Raw genomic sequence first — 23,654 nt, 5'->3', positions numbered from 1 at the left:
CTGATGGGTCAAAGCTGGAAGGAAGAAGAGTGTGTGTTGAAGGGGAAGTGTGTCTCCCGCAGGCCTGGTACAGCCTCCTTTTGTATTCACCAACCACATCTCTTTAACACAGCACCAACATACCGAAGCCTGTGACAGAAAATGATCATAAAGTAAATTTACTGCCAGTGAGGACTGTTTCAGCTGCATACCACAGCTCAAGCAAAGCCATTTATATCCACATAACAGGGGTGTAGAGCAGAGAGCTGCTTAGGAAGAGGGAAAATATGGAGCTAAATGACCGAGGACATTTTACAAAGTGGTGGAAAGAAATGAGAAAGAGCCAAGGTGACAAAAAGGTCAAACAAACTACCCTTGTCCAGGGCACATTTATTTTTCCACAAGAAACACACAAACATGCAACAAGGTCATCACAATTCAATAAAGACTGATAGATTAAGAAGCCCTTTATAGTTTAATCAATGTCTCTATACCTTGCTTTTAGTTTATCTCAGTTACTCTTTGTGGACAATTTTCAATAGCAATATGTAGACACAGCTTAAAATCAAACCACAAATCTCATGATTTGAAAATGCCAATTAAAATGGGCACTTAAAATGCAAAACATTCAGATGTTTTACAAGTAGAAACAGTGAGGAGAGCAGCCAAACGCTGTCTCATTCCCCATCTGTATAAATCAAACCTGAAAGAGGAAAAACCTTTCCAACTATCTGGAGAAAGATGCAAAACCACAGTGCTAAATCCCAAGGAGACTTGGGTGATATTTCTAAATAAGCTATGATGTTTTCAGACGCAAAAAGCTATGCATTATCAATTAACCTGCTCACAGTTTGGTTAACATGCACCTCTAGGAGAACATTACTGTATCTTTAAAGGACATGAACCTAAGATTTGTTTGCTGGACACACACTCAGCACACATTCACACACACACACACTCACACAGACGAACAGATACAAACATACAGTATACCAACAGAAATAGTTATGGTATCATTTCAAGAGAGTACAACTGTGAGAGTACAACTGTTAATACCTCATATGTTAAGAAAAAGTGAATCATTCTTATCCCACTTCTCATCAAATGGAAAATGGTATGGAATGGGTCATAATAAGAGTAATACAGCAATGTTATATATCTTCTAGAGACAATCATTATTAAAAAAAAGACATAAAAAATATATGTTTTCTAATACATAGCATGTGGACATCCTCGGGTTGCAACCCCTTTGTTTAAAAACCTGTAGGTGTCACCCCATAAAGAAAACATCCATTGTCATATAAACAAACAAAAAACAGCCTTGTTGCTACACATACACCATGTAGGCCTATATTATCTTAAAAATAGTAAATTGCATAAACACCATCTCTCTCTCTTTCTTAATCAGACAAATACCAAACCATGTTTTATGAATCATTCCTATATAAGTCTGTACACACCTGAAAAGTCTGAGCGGCCTTAATCCTTCATACAACAAGGCCGACACATTGAAAAGAAAGTCAAAGAAGCAAATAATTGGATTCCTCTATTTAATGTAACTTTACTTAACGTGGAAAAAATTCCCTGATAGATTGGAAGCATCATCTTTTGCTGTCCTGTAATATAAAGGGAGTCAAAAAGGTTGTGAAGGAGATGGAACAAGCCAAACAAAGATAACACCTGGGTCTATATCAAGCATACAAATATTTGTTTGTCGTTTTCTGTAGCCTGCAGATGTGCCTAAAAGTTTAAGTGACATAGAAAAATGGTTCAAATCCCCTTTCTGTAGTAGGCCTATATATTGCTCATGATTAGGAAACGATCAAAGTGGTTGATTGCTTCTTCGAGTGTAATTTACAGACAACTTCTGACCAACAAGAATAGCCTACATTGCGAGCACCCTTGAAATGTAAATTAATTTTAATGAAGAATTTAACCCATAAAAATATTTTACAGCAAATGTCTAGGCCAACTGGCATGCATTGCTGGCAAGTTTATATGTTTGTTAATTTTAATGAAGAATTGAACTCTTATTAGCTTTATCGCTTACATCTAACCAACAAGCGTATTCTGTAGCTAGCTAAAAAAAAAAAACGAATTCTCTAAGATTTTAACCTTTTAATAAGTTGTTTACAGCTAATCCAAACTAGCTATTGCAGATAGCTTACAAGTTTGTTTTTTCAAGAACTCAAATAGTTTAGCGACAGCTCAAGTCTTAAATAACTAGCATGAATTGCTAGCTAGCTTGAGTGTTAAACGTTTTTCATAAAGAATTGAACCCTTTATGTAGCTTATTTACAGCAACCGTCAAAGCAAACTAGCATGCATTGCTAACTAGCCTCAACATTGGTTGATTTTTTATAGGAGTTTCACTATCAAAGAGCTAGTTCACTATGTTCTTAACTCAGTAGTAAAGAATACTAGCTAGTTTAGATGTTAGACAAATAATGGAACGCACAAACACAATGTACAATATCTAAAATAGTTCCAGCTTCGGACAAATTGTATAGGGTTCATTTTAGAGTTAGCAGTAAAAAGATTATTTAAATTTAGGTTAAAGGGCTTAAAGAAATTAATTCAGAAGATTGACATTTGGATGATAACACAAGCGTGTTGCTATGCAAAAAAATTAAGAATCATTGAGTATCATTTGTAGCTTCTTATTAACCCAGGCATTCTTTGTTTTCACCTTTGGACTGCACAAAGATTGCTGACTGCATCCATTCCCATGTTCTGGTCAAGTAGAAAAGGGGAGGGGGAGGGGGGCGGCCGTCCATCTTCATGCTGCTAAAGCTCCCCCACCGATAATAAAGACACATTTACTGTATTTATTGGAGTCCCACTGAGGTCAACTACACCGATTCTACATTAAGGTAACAACAGCAGCATATGCTAAGACTACTTGTAATATAAGACGTTCATAACATGTCGTACATATTTCAACAGTCCCTGACATACTGACAAATCCGGCTTTGCCAGATTTTATGTATTCATGTCAACATGTGCCTGTGTATAGATAGGCCTCTGTCGGCCAGTCAGTATGTTTTTGTATTTTCTTTACAGAAGAGTATAAAAATAATTAAACTTACACCGTCGACTCAAATTCAGCTTGAATTTAAAGATCTGCAAATGTAAATTATTTATATTTTTGAAGCATTGCAAGCCAGCTTATAAACATTGACTAAAAAAAGACAGATTTAGCTGCAGTTTAAGATATGTTTCTTAAAATAAAACGACTGATTGAAACTGTTGCACTCAATGTGCACTGGAAGACTATGATTTACTCCAAATTAAGCTCACAGCTGGGTGCCTTTAGGAAACACTACATCCACACCCGTCCTCGTCAAAATGAATCAGAGAATTATGCAGCACTGGGTCCATCTTTTATCTCAGAGTCTACACCAAGGACATTAAATCCAAAGGGGGAAAGACAGAGCTTTGGAAAAAATTGCACCCAGCTAACAACATATTAGACCAACAATTGCCTGGTTCTTAAAATGAAGTGCTCTGCTGCTGAGGAGGAGAAGAGCAGGGTCAAGTCCATACATCAGGACTGGCCTTTACATCTCTGTGTGAGATCGCACTGGGAATAAGACGTTTCACTGCTGGCTATACATGCAGTGGAGCTCGGCGCTCTGCCTACAGCAAACAAGCTCACTAGAGACTTGTAGATTGCAGGCAAGCAGAAGTGCTGCCCGAGCTGCGTCTCCAGGGACAAACTGTTGGTGTTTGAAAGAGGGACATCCATCTGTGAGGAGCGTGTTCAGCTTTTCTCCTGAAAGCCAGCAAATGAATGCCTCAGAGCACGCAACAACATACTGGCCCCTCATGTACGGCCAGCATGATGGATCATGTCATTGCTGGGTTACGCTTCAACGAGGAGAAAATTAATGAAGGCTTTATATTCACAGAGGTCAGCGTCATCAGTGTGTCAACAAAACAAATGAGTGTAACCTTGGAGCGTGGCAAACCTCTGCTTCACAACCTCAACCCTTCAAGAAACAACACCTCGTAACAAGCCTCAAACTGGCTGGTAAGATGCTTGTTTCATCTATTTCACGCCTCCTCTCTGAGACAGTCTTCAAAGTCAACCTCACAACATACGTTTATTACCAAACACTAAATATTTCATAGCCTTTACCGCTCTGGATTCTACTTCATGCACTACGGTAAACACTCCCATTTGACAGAACAACTGACCGTAAGTTTCAGGAGTGGGAAATGTTATCGATGCACTTTTATAGTTAAATTTATAATTTCAAGTATCACCATTTGTTACAGGACAATAATTCATTATTAGAGAAAGACGATTAAAATAAATAATTGATGCATTTGGAATTTCAGCATTCTTGATAATTTTGGATTTATTAAAAATGCTGAAATTCTCAAATCTCTTCACAATAACAAGCAATAACTGATTTATCGACAGCTTGTCTCTTGCAGAGGTCCCCCCAACATTGAAAACATTGCAGCATTAGTCTGGGCCATGCATTCTGGAGTTTAGCATTTATAAATATGCTTCTTTTTTTTTTTTTAAGTTTTGGCCCCTTGTTATTTACTCCAAGTTCAGAGGAACAGCTTCGGTTTGAATCGATAACCTGCAACAAATGACATCAGGATAGAAATCTCACCTTTTCTAAACACCGTTTTCCCTGTGAGAAAATTTGGCATGAACACAGCATGCTCTAGGCATGGATCAGTAGACAGCAGGGGGGAGATTTATAGTTATCAAAAATGGATTAGAGCCATGTCCTTTATTTTGCTTCCATTGCTCTTACTCCACCACTTCTGCGGGGTGTTTTTGTTTGTGGATAATACAGAGATCTTGGCTGCATTTTGACCTATCATGCAGTGTCACTGTCTTCTTGCAGACAGCAATGCATGGTTGGTTGTGGTTCCTTTGTATAAGGACAAGATCAGTCCTTCAGGTTGTCCTCGCCGACTCCCTGCGCAGACAGCTCTGTCAGGACATTGTCCAGGTAGTTGGGGTCAGGGTAGCCGTGGCCGGTCAGGTTGGAGCCGAATTCTGTCTTGTGGTGGATCTCGTTCCACACCACTGTGTCCGACTCCCCCGTGGTGCTGGACGTGCCGATGGTGAAGATGAGGCGTCGGTCCCAGGCCATTATCAGCAGCTTCAAGACCTAGAGGGACAGAAGAGGATGGAGAACATAGTTATGATTCATTTATTGCAACAAGAAAGAGCAACCAACCACATTCAGGGCAACTGGTTTTGAAAATTCTAAAAGTACAAGCGAAGAAAGAGCAGAGAAGATGACCTCTGAAGAAACAAAATCTGTGCAGCAAGATGGACTTGAATGCAGCATGGTTTTAATGCTTGTTGAGCTTTAGTGTTGGGCAATTGTGATTTCTGAAAGCTGTCGCAGATTACCTTCCTTCCTCTGTCGTTGTCAGGCAGGTAGCAGTGTCGAGGAAACCCTCTGGCACTAAACTTCTTTCCCGGGTTGGGGTGTTCGTTGGTCTGGATAAAATGTCAAGAACAAAAGCAAACATTACAACTCCTTCTGTTCCGATTACGACTTAATCGTCCAGCAAATGTCAACAGCACCCACAGGACGAGCTTTAGTGTTATTGCTGCTTACGACGGCCCTTTGTGTGAATAATGTGACGGATATACTACCGAAAATATCCAATTATCTCTTGAAAAATCTTTGTTTCTTTAGGATGATTGATATAATCCTAATCCATCAATTTGCAACCATCCTTGCAAACATCCCTGCACCCTCATTACATTTAACCCAACGCTTATTAATGAAGGAAACGTGTAGTAACAGCTGCCTTGTCACGACAAACTATGAACATGATTTACTTTTTCCATAAATTCTAGTGAATCTTAAATTGTTTTGTCTCCTATCCTAAGCCTAACCCTTTTGAGCTTCTTCTGCCTCTATTAAATTGAGGAGATTCAAATGACACAATTTGACTCTCTTTTTCTTCACCTGAAAGCAGAAAAATTTAGTATTTATATTTTATTCTGTAAGTTAGGCTTTCAGGCTTATCCCAAAGAAACTTTCGGAGTTAATTCTCATTCATTTGGTCACAGTTTATTCATATACGACCAAATGTTATATTCCTGTTGTCCAGTAATTCCATTACAGAGAGAGAGAGAGAGAGAGAGAGAGAGAGAGAGAGAGAGAGAGAGAGCGAGAGAGAGCGAGAGAGAGCAGGGGACAAACAGAAATGTTTCTTGGATATACTGCAGCTGTGCAGACCCGAGTGCTCAGGAGACCCCTGCTGCACTCTGTCCCCTGGGACACTAAGCCCTTTCCTTTGGTTGGAAAAGGTCAGTTTATTGACTCTATTAAAGTTCTCCTCAGCAGTCACGATGCGACCTTCTCATCTCACCAACACTAACCAAGGCTAAAAAAACAAGCTCTCCTCTCCACTGCTTTGTGATACAAAATTAAAATAGCCTTCATTGTATTCTGTCTCTTGTTTTTGGATTTTTGGAAACCTATTGTTCGATATAGTATATTCTAAATCATGGGTTTATTACTTAAAAAACTGAAAAATAACCTATGAAGATAATATAACTACAGTGCCAAGATTCTAAGGAGTCTATTACTTCACACAATGACGGTGTGATCGTTCCCCAGGGCTACAACACTTTACCTTCCTGCACGAACAACCAACCGTCAAACCTAAGCGGATAAGTAGCAGGTGCAGAAAGGGCACGGATTTACAGCGGCTCAGGGCACAAAAGCAGCATGGTAGATTTATTGAAGGGACTTGGTTCTGACCTGGATCCCAGCAGGAATGTCGTAGACGATGCGGATGGTTTTGGAGTCAGGGTAGCCGGGCAGGCAGTGGGGGATGACGTGGTACTCCATCTTCCCAGGAGGCTGTGTGCCTGTTTTCTCCCCGTAGATGGTTTTACATGTTGGACACTGAAGACTGCCATCCTAGTTTAAAGAAAAGGTGAATAAAATAGTTTCAAAGTCATGAAGCAATACGATGACACTTACATTTTACTGCTTAGTGTCCTGTTGATTTAAACGGTCAGTTTTTCCACTTTCTCTTACATCTCTGATATCTAGACATGCGGACAAGTCTTGGATGGATTTCATTTTAAGATACCTGTCTCTTTGTCATAATTAAAAGGGGAATCCTTGGGGCGCTGGTAGTCCAGGTTCAAATCCGACCTGTGGCTTCCTTTCCTGCATGTCATTCCCCACTCCTCTCTCCCCCATTTATGACTCTTTCCACTGTCCTATCTCTCAAATAAAGGCACAAAAACCCCAAAAATAGATCTTTAAAAAAAAAAACAAAGATAGGGGAATCCTCGCTTCAGCTGAGGAACATTGCATTTTTGTATCTGAAAATATATCTGTCTCTATGTATTTGTAAACAACAATTCTGCAGCTACCCTCAGATCCACACGACATTTTCCCACTTTTAACTTTTGTTTGTTGGTTTGTTTTTAAATGTTTTGGTTCAATCTCACTTGTTTCATCAAGCTTAAATGCAACTGAATTAAGATAGGAAATTCACTGCACAGCACATACAAAACTAGGTTGCAAAAAAAAATACTATAAGGAAACAAAAAGAAAGATATACTGTATACCTCAGAAGTCTGTGATGATCTAACTGGAGTTGAAAAGTTACAGGGTTGCAAGAAACACGAACGACTGCTCTGCAACTGCTAGTTGTGATCACAAACAACTTTAAGCTAACAAGCTAACGAGCTAACCTTTTTTTAATGTCAAAAAAATGTCTTTTACTTCTTAAAAACACCAACTTATCTTTCATTCACTATTTTCCCCTTTTCATTCATTTATTTAACCAGTGCCTCATTCCCTTTCTAAGGGAGAATCTTCCAAAAACAAAACAAACAAAAAAAGTCAGAAAGAAAAGTTGTCATGAGTGGAGTGGATCAAGTCTGGAGTAAATATTGTTCCTGAGCATGTGCTGATAACACTTTTATACGCAGTTCTAAATGCTTCTAATACACAAATTTAACCACAACTACCTGCTTAGTGAGAAAAAACCAGAGTGAAGTAAGACAAAATCATTTCTGCTGTTCATGTTATCTGCTAGTTCCTGGCAATGAGGTGAGCAGAATCTATAATAGGTATTGTGCTTGAGACAGATCTGATGAAACTATATGTGATCCCATCTGTGCCTAACAAAATTGAAGCCTGATCCTCTGCCAGTTACCTGCAATACAGCCAAGCTGTGTAAAATTGAGTGTTTATAATTTGAGCTTGAGTGACATAATAACAGCGTCTGGCTCACAAGCTTTTACCCACCTTATTGCCATTGTTGTACATGGCCACCAGGCACAGCAGATGGTACATGTGCCCACACTTGCCAAGTTTGCCGACCAGCTCTGGCTTGATGCCTTTGTGCTGCAGGATGCCTTCGTAGCCGGATGACATGACAAGCCTCTCCATGCAGATGGTACAGTCCTGGAATAGCCGACCAAAATAGTTTAGCTGCTATTCTTCATGACTGCACATTTATGAGACATTCACACTTTTTAAGGTGACTGAGTGCATCTCTTTGTGGGCACAAATCCCTTTTTTGTTTCTTCTTCTTACCTCATCTGGAGCCACTTTAATCTTATCTGTGTATCTCCGCACTACATCCTCTGGATTTTTCCCTAGTTGTGGGGAAAAAAAGGCACAAGATAAACATCAAAACAAGTTGTAAATTAATTACTAAGGCTACTTGCTTTCCATTACTGATATTAGTATCAGAAATGCCTCAGAACTTAGGAGGGCCAGTGGCCTAGTGGTAAGTTGCGCGCCCCATGTACAGAGGCATAGGCTTCGAAACGGATGGTAGGGGCTCAAATCCTACCTACTGACAGTCTGTCCTTCCCCACTCTCTCTCTGGCCCCAATTCACAACTCTACCCACTGTCCTGTCTCTCAAATAAAGGCTAAAAAAAAGGCCAAAATAGAATAAGAAATGCCTCAGAAGATGAGATGTGATACCACATAACTGCAGGTCAATTTGCTAATTTGATACCATGATTTGTTTCCCTCTGTGGCTGGAGGGGCTGTGAGCCAAGCTGCGGCTAACATTAGCTTTGCTTGTTGATATAGCTTGTTTTTAAGTTAAGAATCCGTTTACGTACAAAGAAAAGTTATACAACAGTTGTCAGTCTTTTTCATCACACTGGTTTTGGAGCGGTACTATATGCCTACATTGGAAAAACTGGCATTCAAACTCTCTAGGCATGATGAACCTCAGATGGCAATTGTCTTTTGAACACTAAAGATATAACATGGCATGTCATGTTTCAGCAAACTCTCAGGCCTCGGATTGACATAAAACCTTTTTCCCCCCCCGCATTTAAAGAGTTTGGGCGTGCATGTGAATAAGTATACATGAGTATATATGTCGGTGATTTTGAAGAGGCGGTCACCTTCAAACTGACACATAACAACCAGCCGTCCCTGCATTCCCTCATAATCCTGTGTGCAACCCGGCTAGCATGGCTGAGAGCACACCCACAGCTTACACCCCTAATACGCTTAGAGGCAACCACTTTTCCCATGGAGCCTTTGTTTGTTCATTTGAGGGACAGCCAGTGAACAGAGGGAGGGAGAGCAGTTACAAGAGACAGACTGAGTCAAAAAAAAAGAAAAAGAGTTAAGGTACAAAGGCTTGGGGGAAGACAGAAGAGGCAGGGGAGTTATGAGGAGAGGGAGGAGGAAACCAGGAAAAAGTAGGAAAATACAGAAGAGACTCAATAGTGTGTTTAACACTTTTTGCTATATGATTGTTCATTTGGATCAAAAGCCTCTCTGCATGAGCATGAGAAAAACACATTCACGCTGTTTGCACAGACATACAGACTGTTTGCACACTTGGCTGCTGCCTCATTGCTCAATCTATATTCTACAATCAATATCTTTTATCTACCCCTCTCCAAGATGGCAGACACAGAGACAAGCACCTCACAAGCACAGAAACAGCATCTATGTGAATATATCTATGGCTCCAGCCTCCAACACGTGTTTTACAAGCTCTTTGTCTTGTTTGAGTTTAGTGGGATGTGTTCAAAAGAAACATCCATCAAAGAATTACTGCGTTAACTCCAACCAACAATAAATCTCTAATCATACATGTATAATTGAAAATGGTATTCTTCCTAAACAGTGGGTTGAATGTTCATGTAGACGGGCTCTAATTTACAAGAAGACAGATTGAACACCTTCTCCATTTTCTCTAATTACACAATATCATTCTACTATGTTAACCTTTCCTTAACTTAACAGTCACACATCAATATGTTTTACTGTGAGTTATTGGCTGACTAGAAACAAAAAGTGCTCTGACAGACTGGAATGGACAATCCCTGTGATGAAATGGAAACCAAACAGCCTCTCTCATCAATTACAACAAAGACTCCCCCGGGAGGTCGAAAGTTTCTGCGGCATCCAATCGAACCAACACTTATTCAAACCCAAAGCCTTCGTACTAAAACACCAGATCCTCTTTCAAACCTGCTCAATACAGCAGTCCCTTATTATGTACTTTCCCTTTCACGGCCTCAGTCGGTCTGCATGTATAGAGTTTCATTCGTGAAATTGTTGCAGCTGCTGCATTTGCTTGTAAATCTGAACCATCAACCATTTAATTTAGCGTAGGAACAGGAGCACTTTCCTAAACACCAGCTACCCTGGGTGGTGTTAGATTTATTGTAATACCTTTGGAGCTTTAATGGGAGGTATTTAAAAAACAATTACAGCCCTTTGATCACAACAACAGAAAATCACAGCTTTGGGTTTTGTTTGCCTGCTAAACAACAGCTTTGCAGACAGCTGATATGGAAACATCCTGGAGAGCTTGTCAGGACAGAGACAGTCTGCTGACTGTCAGTGGCTGGACTATTCCTCTCCTCCATGCATTTTGAAAATAGTCACTAACAGGGTAAAAAAAATTCAGTTTGAGCGTTCACTTTTTTTTCATATAATTTCTTCCCATCCTCTTTTCTTCCATCTTACCTCTCCTCAGGTGCTTTTTCTTGGTTTTGCGGCGCATGCCGTTGATCCCTGGCACAGGCTTCATGTCACTTTTGTTGATGGGCGGCGGGTGCAGTATGGGTTTGGGCGCCCTGGTCAGGCATACCGGCAGACCTGCAGCGCACATCAGGATACCTGTCATACCTGAAGCAGGTGTACAGAACACACAGACATACAAACAAACAAACAAACAAACAAACAAACAGAAGAGTGGAAAAAAGGAACTGATTGTGATTGTCTTTAAAGATTAATAGGACACCATAAAACACACCCTTGTTAGTGGTTTTCTGAGGAAATTGTGCACAGTGAATGTGATCTAACCTGCTAATGCTGGGTGCACTGGTCCAGATCCTGTCAGGTTCTTTACTGGGAGTGCAGGAACCCTGGAAGACGAAAAAACAAAGAAAACTTCCTTAATTGATGTTTTAAAGTTTCTCACAGCCACAGAAAGTGACCTGCTTACATCATTCTTTAATTTAAGGTCAAACTTCTACACTAAGTAGTCATGTGGAGACACAGATGTCAGCAGAGTTGCACGAGTCAATTGTTTGTTTGTTTTTTTTAAATAAAATCCATGTTTTTCACTGTCTTTAAACAAACCTATGACCTCTAAAATAAACAGCAGATCCTTCCAACTGTGCACCGCTGCCTATTAGGTGACAAAACAGCAACCCATTCTGCTCTGTACGCCTTTAAAAACACTCAAGTTAAATGTCACATGCGCTCTAGCACAGATACAGAGTCAACTGCGATGGGATGAGACAGCTTGACTCATGTACAAAGCACTGCAGCAGAGCCTGATTCAGGATGACATTTGGAGAGGCATGAGTTCGTGGCAAACACAGACGACAGAGACAGTTGACTTGCGCACTCTTCAAGATCTGTTGAGCGGAGCGGAAAAAAGCTCTCAGGGCTTTAATATGAGCATACAAGTCTGTCTTTCAGGGGTCCAGAGAAAAATTCAACTAGCTTCCCACAGCGAGAGGCCACAGAAGGGAAGAGCTCGTGAGCAAGTTTCCACTTCTCAGGTTAAAAGAAACAACAATCAACGTAACCTAAGTCATGTTTTAAAAAATGTTTTTATGAACATCACATCAGATTTGATTTGATGTGAAAGTAAAAAATTAAATAAAAACAGAATTAGTTGGTGGAGACCAAAACTGAGCAAAAACAGAGAGTAGCAGAGAGAACTCCCATGATTCCTCGCTAGCCTCAACGTCATCTTTTGTTATTGTTTTGATTGAGCGCCCCCTGATGGAAGATTTGACATACTGTGTGCTTAAAGGTCACATAATAAGTTATGCAAATTATACTTTAACATGTTTTTGGAACACTAATATGCTCGTCTGTCTACAAACCCCCAAATTATGAGAAAAGTCCATCCTCTCCGTATTTTGCCTGTTCCACTTTTCAGAAAATGTGAGCTCAAAAAGGCTGGTCTGGAGATTTTTCCTTTGTGACATCACAATGGGCAGTAACCCCTTCACCAGGTAGGCATGATGAAATACAGGATTAGAGTGGATTTTTAACAAGAAACATCACAGACATGTTTTGGGGAGCTCTAAGGCTTATTTCAACTTGTTGAAAAATTGTATAATATGTGACCTTTGAAAAAATAGCAGCATGACTGGATGACTACAGGCCTGATCTATTCAGAAGATCCAGGTTATTCCTTTTGTAAATCTTTATAGTCGATTATGTCTCCAAATTTGTCCCACCACACATTTGCATTACTATCCTTTGATGTTGGCATCAGTTTGTATGGGATCAGATTAGAATATGTACATGCTTGTTTATGTGTAAGAAAATAAAGAACTCATCCTATATAATTGTTCCACTGTGTCACTGCAGAACTTAACTACTCAGGGAGAGGGTAACACAATCTGACCAGATTTCATTAGATTTATTAATCTCTTTAAGCTTCAAACATTACCAGAACGTAGTTAGTTCACATAGCAGAGACCTTTAAAGTATGGAGGACTGCTGCATTACTTATACTGGGAAATACTCCCATCAGCTTTGCCTAACCTGTTAGTTATTTCAGTTTAATAACCGCACATGGGCTGACGCTACTTCACATATTCCCCTGGATCTCTCTACTCCTTAAAGCTGCAGCGTGTGAGATCTTTAGCCCTGCAGCTCCAAGGCGTTTCATAGATCTGCATCAAGAGACTGCTTTGATATAAGCCAAAGACTCTGATCCTGTGCCAGGGGAAGCCCTGCAATACGGTGAGTGCAGTAACGAAAAGGGACACAAGGCCCGGCTGAGGTTCTATCTCATCTCTGGTGAGGACTCAAGATTCACACCAGAGGACCATGTGACCTCTCCTGTATGCAAGACTGATTAGAGTAAACATATATGTGCAGTGATCTAATGATATACGATAACAAACCTTATGTCAGGATGTTAACAGAAACTGTGACAGGTTCGATTTGAGCAGCATGTTTTCCAGTTTCCAGATAAGACCTCTGCAAGTGATTTCACTTCCCTACCACAGCAAGCAGGGGAATAATGGGTGAACTCTCCTGCTGCTGTCAAGACTAACCAGTCAATCTTTCCCGCTAATCACTCAGAGAAAATAGTTTGAGTAAGAACACAGCGGAAGGGAAGCAACTCTGTCTGATTGTTTTCATGGCTGAGGATAATGTGGAAGGCAGAGGAAGGGACACATGGGTGGAAATCAGGAGCAAAAAAAATGATGAGCTTAAACAGAGTCTGACATTCAGTTGAAAGTAACATGTCGCTGCTAAGCGGAAGAGTTCCGACTTCATTTAAACATGCACTTAGCCATAAATCAAATCAAAGTCGCTGTGTAAAAGAGATTCTTTAATCAGTTTAGTTTAGGTTGTTCACATGGACTGGGTGATCCAACAAATGATTTTCACTAAGAGAAGAAATAACACAAGAGCCCTTAAAAACCATCTCATTGTGTGTTTCCTGCACACTCTGCAAGAACTACACACTCCTATAAGCACACAGAGCAGAGGATCAGTCAAGGATCCATAACGTAACATTAATTAGGAACGCCTTTCATCTTTATGGCTTATGAATTCTAGCAAAGATATCACTATTAGCCAGAGAGCATATTGCATACTTACTATACAACTAAAAAGCTGCGTGCTGCTGCAAAAAGAAACAGCAACCGCAGCTACTGATGATAATTATCTGCTACACTGAAAGACACAAGATAACACACTTTCTCTGCTAAACTTGCTTACATAGAGAGATCCACACCTTGCCACACCATTGCACTTCACCTCATTATTTTAGCAAAACTTAGTAATTCCTATCTATGCAATGCTAAATTGTTCCTTCACTAAACTGCAAACTTAAACAGCCAGTCAACCTGGAGCCCGCCTGCATGCTGTTAAGACTCCTTTTCCCTCTCCTTTCTATTTTAGAAACCGGCACCTCTGCAGGCTCTGACCCGGTCTAGTCCTGGCTGAGCCTCAAGCACCATGGGTTTTAGACACGTCACCTCCTCACAGCTCGCTGACAATCCTTAATGCTACATGACTTTAAGGGTTTAACTCTGGCATAAACTCTTCACTTTTGCTCCTCGCTTTCCCCCAACACTCAGATTACGGTAGTCCAAAAGCACCCTTCATCTCCATTGAAAAATTCTACCATAAAACTAAATCAATTGTCATTATTTCAACATATTCTAAAAAAATAATAATTGCAGTGTCCAATGATCCCAACAAAACATTGCTGCTCAAGCTTTGACAAGAAACGTTCAGCGAAACAGACTGACCCTTGTCACCTCCACTTTTCTTTCGCCCAGGCAGCTCTTGTTTTTCTCCTCTACTTCACCAATGTTTACCCCTTTTTCTTCTCTTCTGTCCAAATTCTCTGTACGAAAAGCACACCTTCGGCAGAGGACTGTATAGTGTGTCTTGTAATATACCGCTGCTCAGAATGCTCCCAGTGATGGCATGTTTCACACCTAAAGCTGTCATGTGTGACCTCAAACCAAAGCAATTAAGTGATGAATCAGGCCCCCTACATACCTGACCCGTTAATACCACATTAATTACGGCCTCTGTCAGATCAGGGCATGGGGATCACTCTCCCCACTCTGTCTCCAGCTAACTCATCTTTCCTTCCTTTCCTGAGGGGATCTCCAGCCTGCCCTGAGGACTTCATCAGGCCCGGAACGATGTGATTCCCCAAATAGAGAGCGCACATTAGGCCTGGTTAGGAAAATGCTGACAGAGGACTTATCCCTCCTCATCTGTTTATTATGCACAATAAAGACAGTGGGAGGGGGGGGGGGGGTACAGGGAGGGATCTCTAGGAGAGCTTAATTGCATATTAATGTGTGTAGTGGGAGGCAGAGGCAAAATCCTACCTCTTGATACACTTATCTGGGGGGTTACAAGTTGTTTAAAGATGCACCTGAAATACCCCGTAGAGAAGTAATAATGACACCAAGAATTTCTAAGTTGCATCACTTCGGTCCAGATGAGCTGTCATGATTTATTCATTGATTTCAATATTAATTTTTATCTTGCAGTGAGTGCCAGAGCGGAGCGGAGCAGCAGCCTGCTGAGGGATCATGATCTCTGTTCTCAACGCACGCACACACACACACACACGCACACGCAGCCTTAAACACTAGGTGCTCGTAAACACAGATAATGGAAGCGTGCAAATGCACACTTCTTACTTTTATATGAAGGGGAGTGGACTTACTTTGCTTTTAATATTTGAACTGCAAACACAGCAATCCTGTCTGAATACAAACAGAGCCGATCTTTACTCAGTTATATACTTATATATATGCATGACAATAGAGCACAAGAACAGATTAAAACATATGAAAAATATAAATTATTTCTCTGCTATTATAAAAAAAAACTTTAATTTATGTTTTTAAAACAGGTGAATAATTAAATACTTGCATTTCTTATTTCTCAGTGTGATTGAAACGTTCTCATATCCTGAGATTTTGGTTTGCATTTGAAATGCTGTGAAGACTGTAATAGGATTTTGTGCTTATGAATGCTAATCAGAAGGCAATGTAAGAATAACGTTTGCAAATGTTATATCAGTCATTTTTCAACATTATTGCTCTTTTTATCATTCTTTTTAACACAAATGATGAAACAATCTAATCAAGAAAATGATCAGCAAAGAACAAGATAATGAAAGTTGCCTTTAGCTGCACTTTATATATTTTAAAAGTAAAATAAAGAATAAGAAACAAACAGCAACTTCCCGTTTTAGACTTGCAACAGGGTGACTGCTGTGTGAGCTCAATAATTCAAAGAATCTATAGAAGCCTGCATGACCTCGTTTAGCTTATATCTGGTCACGTGTTGAGCCTGATAGCAGGTGGAGATATAGTGGGCTGTGTCATCCTGGTAATAAGATAAACTGATGTGTTTACACAATCCAGCAGATGGTGCCACTTCTAATATTTGTGCGTGTGAGATAGACGCATGAAGCAACACAACCTCCCCCCACTTATAGCCAGGGTCAGTATTTAAACCACAGACTTCATATTCAATTACATATGGGTCATAAAAACACAGAATAGTGTTCTAGCATATGATCAAATCTAAGTATTTTTAACATTTACATAATATAGCAGCTACAAATTTGCAATCAAGTGTGTGTCGTTAACAGCAGCATGAACTCATGTTAACAAGCCTTACTGTGCCCAATACCTTTCATGCACCCAGCTGCAGTTATATTAGGGTGTGTGAAAAACAGATCTGATGTTTTACGCTCTATGTGGGTTTCTCTGTTATCTGTCTGCAGCACGCTAGAGGAACATTTACAAAGGGGAGTTCACATTTCAGTATGGGGTGCTGCATGTGTGTGCGTGAGCTCTCATGACCGTGCTGTGTCTATGTTAACCACACTCATCCTGTATGTGGAGCCACTCGCCTGGGAACCGACGCACTCCACCTCACCCCCCCTGTCTCTTCCTTCCGTTTTATATAAAACCTTATATGCTTCGAGGTAAGAGTCCCATTTAATCCACAACTCTGCACACAGCTGAGCTTTCATTGACTTCTTAAAATACAAAAGAAAACCGAGCCGTTCATCCTACGCTGCTTTTCTCCACCTTTGCACGGAGACACATCATCGTCACACCTGAGACAATGTTTCATGATGAGAAAAAGTCCTACATGTTTCCTTTCAGTGACACAGAATTAGGCCAGAGAGAGTGGAAGCATGTGTGCCGGGGTGAAGGACGGTAATAATCAAAAATGCAGTAAGTGTGTCTCTCCCCATGAGCAGAGAGAATAAAATGGAATCAAATTAGATCAGGAGATGGTTTATTTTAGTAAAAGAAAGCAGGATAGAAGGGGGACTGAAGTATCAGTTACAACGCTAGACACACTTCTTTTTTCCTCGGCTCCTTTCGCTGAATTGCTCTGAGGTCACAGCGCTCTGCTGAAGCTCCAATTTTTTCCTTGATCCATTATTCATTTTTCCCCAGTGGAGCTCTGCGTCCGTGGCAAATAGGTTTCCACAGCTACACATGCCTTACGATACACATAAAATAAAGAAACACTTACACAAAGATCCCGGCGGTCCGCGCACGACGTCAGACTTTAAGCGTCTCATGACATCCGTTACGACCATATCATAGTGTGGTCGTAACAAATGAGTTCAAAGCAGAAGCAACAGAATGATCAGAGGAGCTGCAGAATGTTCACGCCTATTGGGGCCAGTATAAGCTCATTATGGAGAAGTAACCATGGCAAACACACATATAAAAAGGATGGGATTCAGGCAGTGAAGTGTCATAGGGACCCGAGGCTTTTCCTGCACATCCATTGATCAGCACATTAACAAGAGGAGTCATAAATCAGCAAAGAGAAAGAGGGAAGGAGAGAAAATGACAGCACAATACTCAAGACACATGCGGGCTGAAGCTTTGTGAAGCAGACACTGCTTTCCAATATCCTGCCTCAGCTAAACTGTAAAATCAACCAAATCAAAGCATTTTAAAGCAAGAAACAGACTGCTGCAGACTCCAGGGAATTCAATCTACAAGATAAGGAGAGTGCGTGTAGGCAAACATATTTACCCTGGCGGGATGGCTCCTCTGGCTGTCCCCATGGAAATGCGCTGTGTGCCCGGCCGGTTCAGGTTGTTCTGTCCGTTGACGGTGAGAGCGTGGTGGCCATGGGCGGATGAGAGAGACGGCATCACGGGGGAGCAGGGGAAGTTGGCAGAGGAGAGAGGTGACTGCACCTGTTCAGCTTTGGCGTGCCCGCCTCCCACACTTATGTTATTGTTGTTTGTTCCGGAGGAGGCGGATGTTGGCGACCAGAGGGAGGTTCCAGCGAAGGTGTTGCTCTGCCGCACCCCAGTGAGGGTTACTGACGCGCCAGAGTTTCCCCCTGTCCCTCCGTAGACTTTTCTCCGCTGAGACGCCAGGATAGCATTAGAGGCCGCTCTTGTACTGTTGACCAGGATGCATTGCTGACAGGAGCACGGCTGTCCCGAGCTGGCGCCCACAGGCCAGGATTGTGACTTGGGGATGGAGCCCATGATGAGTGGGTAGGCCAGGTCCATCCGTCTCCGCAGGCGTCTCTTGCGCTGGCTCTGCCGGTTGGTCTGACACATGCTGTTGAAGTCGATGAGGTAGCAGAAGCCCAGAGAGGTCAGGTCCAGCCAGGGGTGCTGCTTCTCATAGGCATTCTGGATGGTCACGCAGATCTCCATGTCGTACGGCGTCCACGAGCCGTTGTCATTCTCCCACTCCCAGACCACGCCTTTCCCCGGGGCTGACGACGGCTCGTAGAAGTTCCTCTGCACGGGTCTCATGGTTCCTAAAAGCAAAGGACAGAGAGGAGAGAATAAACAGGAGGATGAATGCTCGGGCTCTAACCTTGTGACATTAATCTTCATTTTCAATATTCTGTAGATGCAAAAGTGTTTGTCATGGTTAAAAGGGTGAAAAGAAAGGTGAAGAAAGACCAGTGATAAAAAGTGTCACTTAATGGGCAGAAAAAAAGACAAAAAAGAATATCGCCTGCATTGTTTTTTGAAGGTCAGACTGTTCATGATCGGCATCTTACACATCTCTGTAGATTAAGTTCTTTAACTAAACAGTGCACAAAAGTCATTTAAAAACCTATTGAAATGTTTCCGTGACTGAGAGTGCAGCAAAGCAATTCACTATTACAGCCATGATACAGAGGGACTCGCAAGGGACAGATTTAAGAAGAGCATGAACCATTATTCTCAAGTATGGTTCCAGCTCTAAAACTCTGCTACCTACATTTCCCATAATGCAGGTTGTTAGCGCATGTCAATGACCTCTCTTAATGCTGCTTAAATATCAAAATCTTTCAGACTACATACCTAACCCAGATTACCCAGATGACATCATCAGGTTTTTTTTAATACAAACTTTGAAAAGCTCCTCCAGAAGAGAGAATATAGAACAGTCTCAAAAGGCTGCATAGTACTCCTTATGACTAGTAAATTATCTGTATGCAAAAGATCACTGCAGTGTTCTCTATATTTTAATTCATGTGCTTCTTACAAAAAATATGAACTCTAAATGAGAATTAGTGATAGAAATTGACAATTTGTTAAGCATATAAAATGTTGTGTCCATGAAACATTGGCAAAACCCTTGACAGATCATAATAACACTTGCTAACACTCGTAATAGTGCACTGTGACACTAGCCTGAGGCAAGATGCAGTTTTAATGCTGCTTTACTTTCATCAAGTCAGCTGACTTGTGTTGAGACAGCATCCTGACCGGCTGTTGTGGATGAGGTGTAACAGTTCACTTCCTGCCTCAGGGAGCATGGTTGCAAACTGTGGAGTCAGTGGGTAAAGAGTGATACAAACATAAATTGTGGGAAGCTGTAGTGCAAACGCTGTTAAAATCACTCGACTGAACTGTATACATGTCGGCAAGAGCACAAACGTCAAACCCACAATCTCCAGCTGTATTAAGCAGCGGTCTATGTTTCACTGTGACAACAGGAAGGAGGGGGAGGTGAACCTGCTAGTTTTCTACCTCTGTCCCTCTGCTCATGGCTACACAGTTCCCACCTCCATTATAACACAATTACTGTAGTCACGTGGGAAATCAGGACACCTTAGCCTATCCATTTCCCTGCCGCACATCGGCGAGGGTGTCCAGGCACTCCGTCCAGCAGAGACCGCCAACCCCTCCATCCCCCACCTAATTTAATGGGTAAATGCACCACCCCGCTACCAGAGAGGACTAGGGTGATAATGGAGGGATGCAAGTGTGTGTAGAGGATGAATGACTTTGGAAATGAGCATAGGGGATAGTGGGCAGCAGTCTCCTCCTATACAGCAGCCTGCTGCTGGCTCCTGAGAATCAAATGCATCAGCAGAAACAGCAAGTATGACCTTGACTTTCTGCTGCAGACTGCTGCTAAAGGACTCGGCTTGATGGCTAATTTCATTTGGAGCTGCTGTGAACCATACAGGCACACTCGAACACACACACACACACACACACACACTCATACACACACATGCAAAGATGACTGCTCAGTGAGCCAGCTGCCTGTGTCTCTCACGTCTTCAGTCAGTCAGCCGTGCACAACTTTCTCATGCAATTGCATCTGTCCCTTCTCACATCAAACCTTGTTTCCTGATTCCTTAAATTTAAGATGTAAAGATAAAACAGTTACGTTTAGCGCAGAAGATGAAAGCTCAATGATGGTGAGCCACACGTCTGGACCCTTTACCACTGCAGCTCCTCTGGGATCCATTAGATCCGGCACTCAGTGCAGCTGCATGTTTCGGGCCACCACGATCAATAGTGACACAGCTCTTGCCACTAAGCCTTGCCCAGTGGTTGGTTTAACACAACTTTCATAAATAATTGAGCATGTGGAGATGTTTTAATCCCCGGCATCAATTTAAACATCTCAACTTTGTTTTAGCAGGCATAAACAGCGTCTGTCTTTGAAAGCCTGTTTGTACGGGCAGTTGTTCGAGATGAGAGCTCTGATGGAGTCTGTTGCATGTAATGTGCTTCTCTTAAATATTTTGCCCAAGTTTTGGACTTCCACGTGTAATCACTAAAAAACTCCAAGGCTCACGTTTTCACACTAAAAAGCCTGGACTAACATTTCTTCTTCTAAAGGTTTATGTGGTTATAAGGATAGTTACAACAAAATAAAGAGATTCCTTACTGGATTTCACACACAGAAAAAAAAAATTATAAAGAAAAAAAAAAATCCAATAATACAACTTCAGCTTTGTATTTTTGAACTGTCTGTAGCCTTCGTGATTGACTGACTGCTTGATTTTTCTTAGCTTGCACTCCCACATCTCTGCAGCTAAACCCTAGAGTGACGGCAAGACCAAAAAGCGGCATGTGTCAGCCACGTCATGAGCAGCGGCATGGCACTGTTATTCATGGTACCCCAGTTTGACAGCAACTTGTGCGATTAGATTACCAACATTACCAACCACCATCACAGCATGCCGGTCAGAGTGGCACATGTGGCGCTTCTGGTGCTCGCGTCATGTCGGTCATACTGGCTCATGACGCTGAAGTGGAAGATCAAACTGGCATCCAGCACTGGACCAGTGAAAACTGGCATAATGAGCCCTTGAGGAAACATAATTCAGAAAAAGTTTTCCAGCCATTTCTTGAATAAAACCATCCAGACTGAGAAAAAGTTTATATCTCTTCATTACATGGCTGTTAGGAGTTGTGAACGACAATACGTTATAAAATGTAATTATAGTAAACCTCAAAGTGGAGGTTGATATAATGCACATGAATAGGTTCATGCTATCGATTATTCTGACTGGCTATACGGTGGCTCGGCTAACCTTGTTGCTGGTATTAATTTAAATATGAATCATGGTTATGGAAGATGGGCAATTCTAGAGTGAGAGACGAGTGGTAGCCTACATGGCGCTGGCCCCCTGCGGCATGCCACCAGCAACGGCACAAATGCAGCTGAATTTATGGTGCCATGTTGGTAATCCAAGCGCACATGTCGCTGTCAAATTGACGTGCCAAGAATTAACAGCGGCAGCTCACAAAGTGGCATGCCGCCTTTCGATCTCAGCGCTACTGCTGACTCTCTAAGTGAAATACTATTAATGCTTTTCAAAGCGTTTAAATTACAAGTCTTCAAAATGTCTACCTCAAGGTGCTAGTTAGAAACCTTAAGAGAACCAGTAGAGGCCAAGCCTGACTTTGTGCTTGCTGCCTTTTCTGTTGTAATTTCCTGTTAAACATAAACCTGCCTCTGATACAAATCCATGGCTGAGTCATTGATGCTCTCTCAGCAACCCTTCATGTGCTTCCTCACAGGAAACAAGGCAAAAGTAGTTTCTTTCTGTTTGACCCTGTGTGCCTCCGGCAGCCATCTTTCCTGCTGTTCCCTCACATCCTTGTCCTCCCTCCCACCACGTCCTCCAGCCGTCCTTCCCCAACACCAGCGAGGTTCCCCTGGGTGAGCTGAAGCTGTGTGATGTATTAACACGCCAGCCCTCGCAGTGGGATTCTGACCTCACTGTCACGCAGGGCCAGGTGGGTTCAGGGTGAGCCTGGCAGCCCGCTCAAATTTTTTTAGCTGGGGGATGAAACTTCCAACTGTTCGTTCACCACATGAGGCCATGCCAGTCTCCATCCTTCATATCTTTGTTTTCTTTCCACTGGAAGTGAAGTAAGGCCTGTCTGAATAAGTCTTTTAAAAGGAAGGACATGAAACATTAAATTGTGACATCCTCTGATGTCCTCAGAGGCTCCTGCCAAAAAAATCAGCAGATTGGCTTACTAATGTGCCGTAGCTCACATTGGTGGATCCCCCCCCCCCCCCCCAATTGCGTCATCCAGGGTCGGGAGTTTCCTAATGCTGTCCAGTTTAAAACTCAGGTTTCATCACACATAGAAGAGGAAACTTCACAGATATTCTCTTACGATCAAACATGCACATGGGGAACATTTTGATATTACTAAGATTACAGTGAACACCAGAGGGAGAAGAAACATACCACCTCACTTTGTTATTTACGATCTCATGTGATCTCACAGTGAAGCAGATCCCAACAGTCCAGAGACTCACTACTACAACCTGCCCTGACAATCCATTGCGGGGAGAACATTCAAAAGCAGATGGCCCAAAAAGTCCAAAAGAGAAAAACTTTTCATCCTATCACCCTAACCAGTTAGCTTTCTGTCAACAGTAGCATGCTAGCTAAAGCCTTGGGGCTTTATGTGTACCATAGCTTAGAAACCCTGTCAGCCTTTCTGTCTCTTGGTAGACTCCACTCTCATTGGCCATCGTAGTAATGCCTTGTAACTTCTTATGTAAATTGATTGAATCTGTAAAATCTTCTTATTACCAAAAAATCTGGGCTGAACATGGGTACAGCATTTATACATAATGATGTATTTTTATAAAGATATACTGTACAGTATGCTGATGTAATTTAACCTCAAATCAGACCTCAAGGCAAAAATACATTTTAGAAAACAAAACCTTTATCTACCTCTGTAAGCTGCATTTCATTAATTAAATAACTGACAAGAGATGGACAGAAGCTGTCACTTTGAGATTCAGGGTTAGGGACACACATTTTCTGTAGTTGGAGATTATCTAGGGAGTAAATCTGCTTCAGTCCACACAGGGAGTGGTTCATTTTGAATCTGTCACTGAGGTTATTGATGTGTGTGTTCACTCACTTTAACACC

The 23,654-nt window shown here is 41.7% G+C and overlaps 1 protein-coding gene across 3 annotated transcripts in view; it reads right to left on the bottom strand.

Annotated features, from left to right (window-relative positions):
- Positions 1-339: 339 nt before the first annotated feature.
- Positions 340-23,654, bottom strand: part of dtx1 (deltex 1, E3 ubiquitin ligase) — a 46,639-nt gene continuing 23,324 nt past the window's right edge. For 2 of the 3 annotated variants that reach the window (XM_061037719.1, XM_061037717.1), the window contains exons 3-10: positions 18,022-18,769; positions 11,294-11,355; positions 10,955-11,116; positions 8,538-8,599; positions 8,247-8,405; positions 6,738-6,899; positions 5,369-5,458; positions 340-5,120 (exon numbers count right to left, since the gene is read on the bottom strand). In XM_061037719.1, the coding sequence (XP_060893702.1) occupies positions 4,896-5,120; positions 5,369-5,458; positions 6,738-6,899; positions 8,247-8,405; positions 8,538-8,599; positions 10,955-11,116; positions 11,294-11,355; positions 18,022-18,769 (1,670 nt within the window). In that variant the 3' untranslated portion in view covers positions 340-4,895. The remainder of the gene's footprint in view (positions 5,121-5,368; positions 5,459-6,737; positions 6,900-8,246; positions 8,406-8,537; positions 8,600-10,954; positions 11,117-11,293; positions 11,356-18,021; positions 18,770-23,654) is intronic. The other variant, XM_061037720.1, reaches the window with a different exon arrangement.

This window comes from Labrus mixtus, chromosome 5 (genome assembly GCF_963584025.1).
Source record: "Labrus mixtus chromosome 5, fLabMix1.1, whole genome shotgun sequence".
Classification (NCBI taxonomy): Eukaryota; Metazoa; Chordata; class Actinopteri; order Labriformes; family Labridae; genus Labrus; species Labrus mixtus.
The sequence above is the reverse complement of the archived record's forward strand: the minus strand, read 5'-3'. Positions and strand labels throughout refer to the sequence as shown.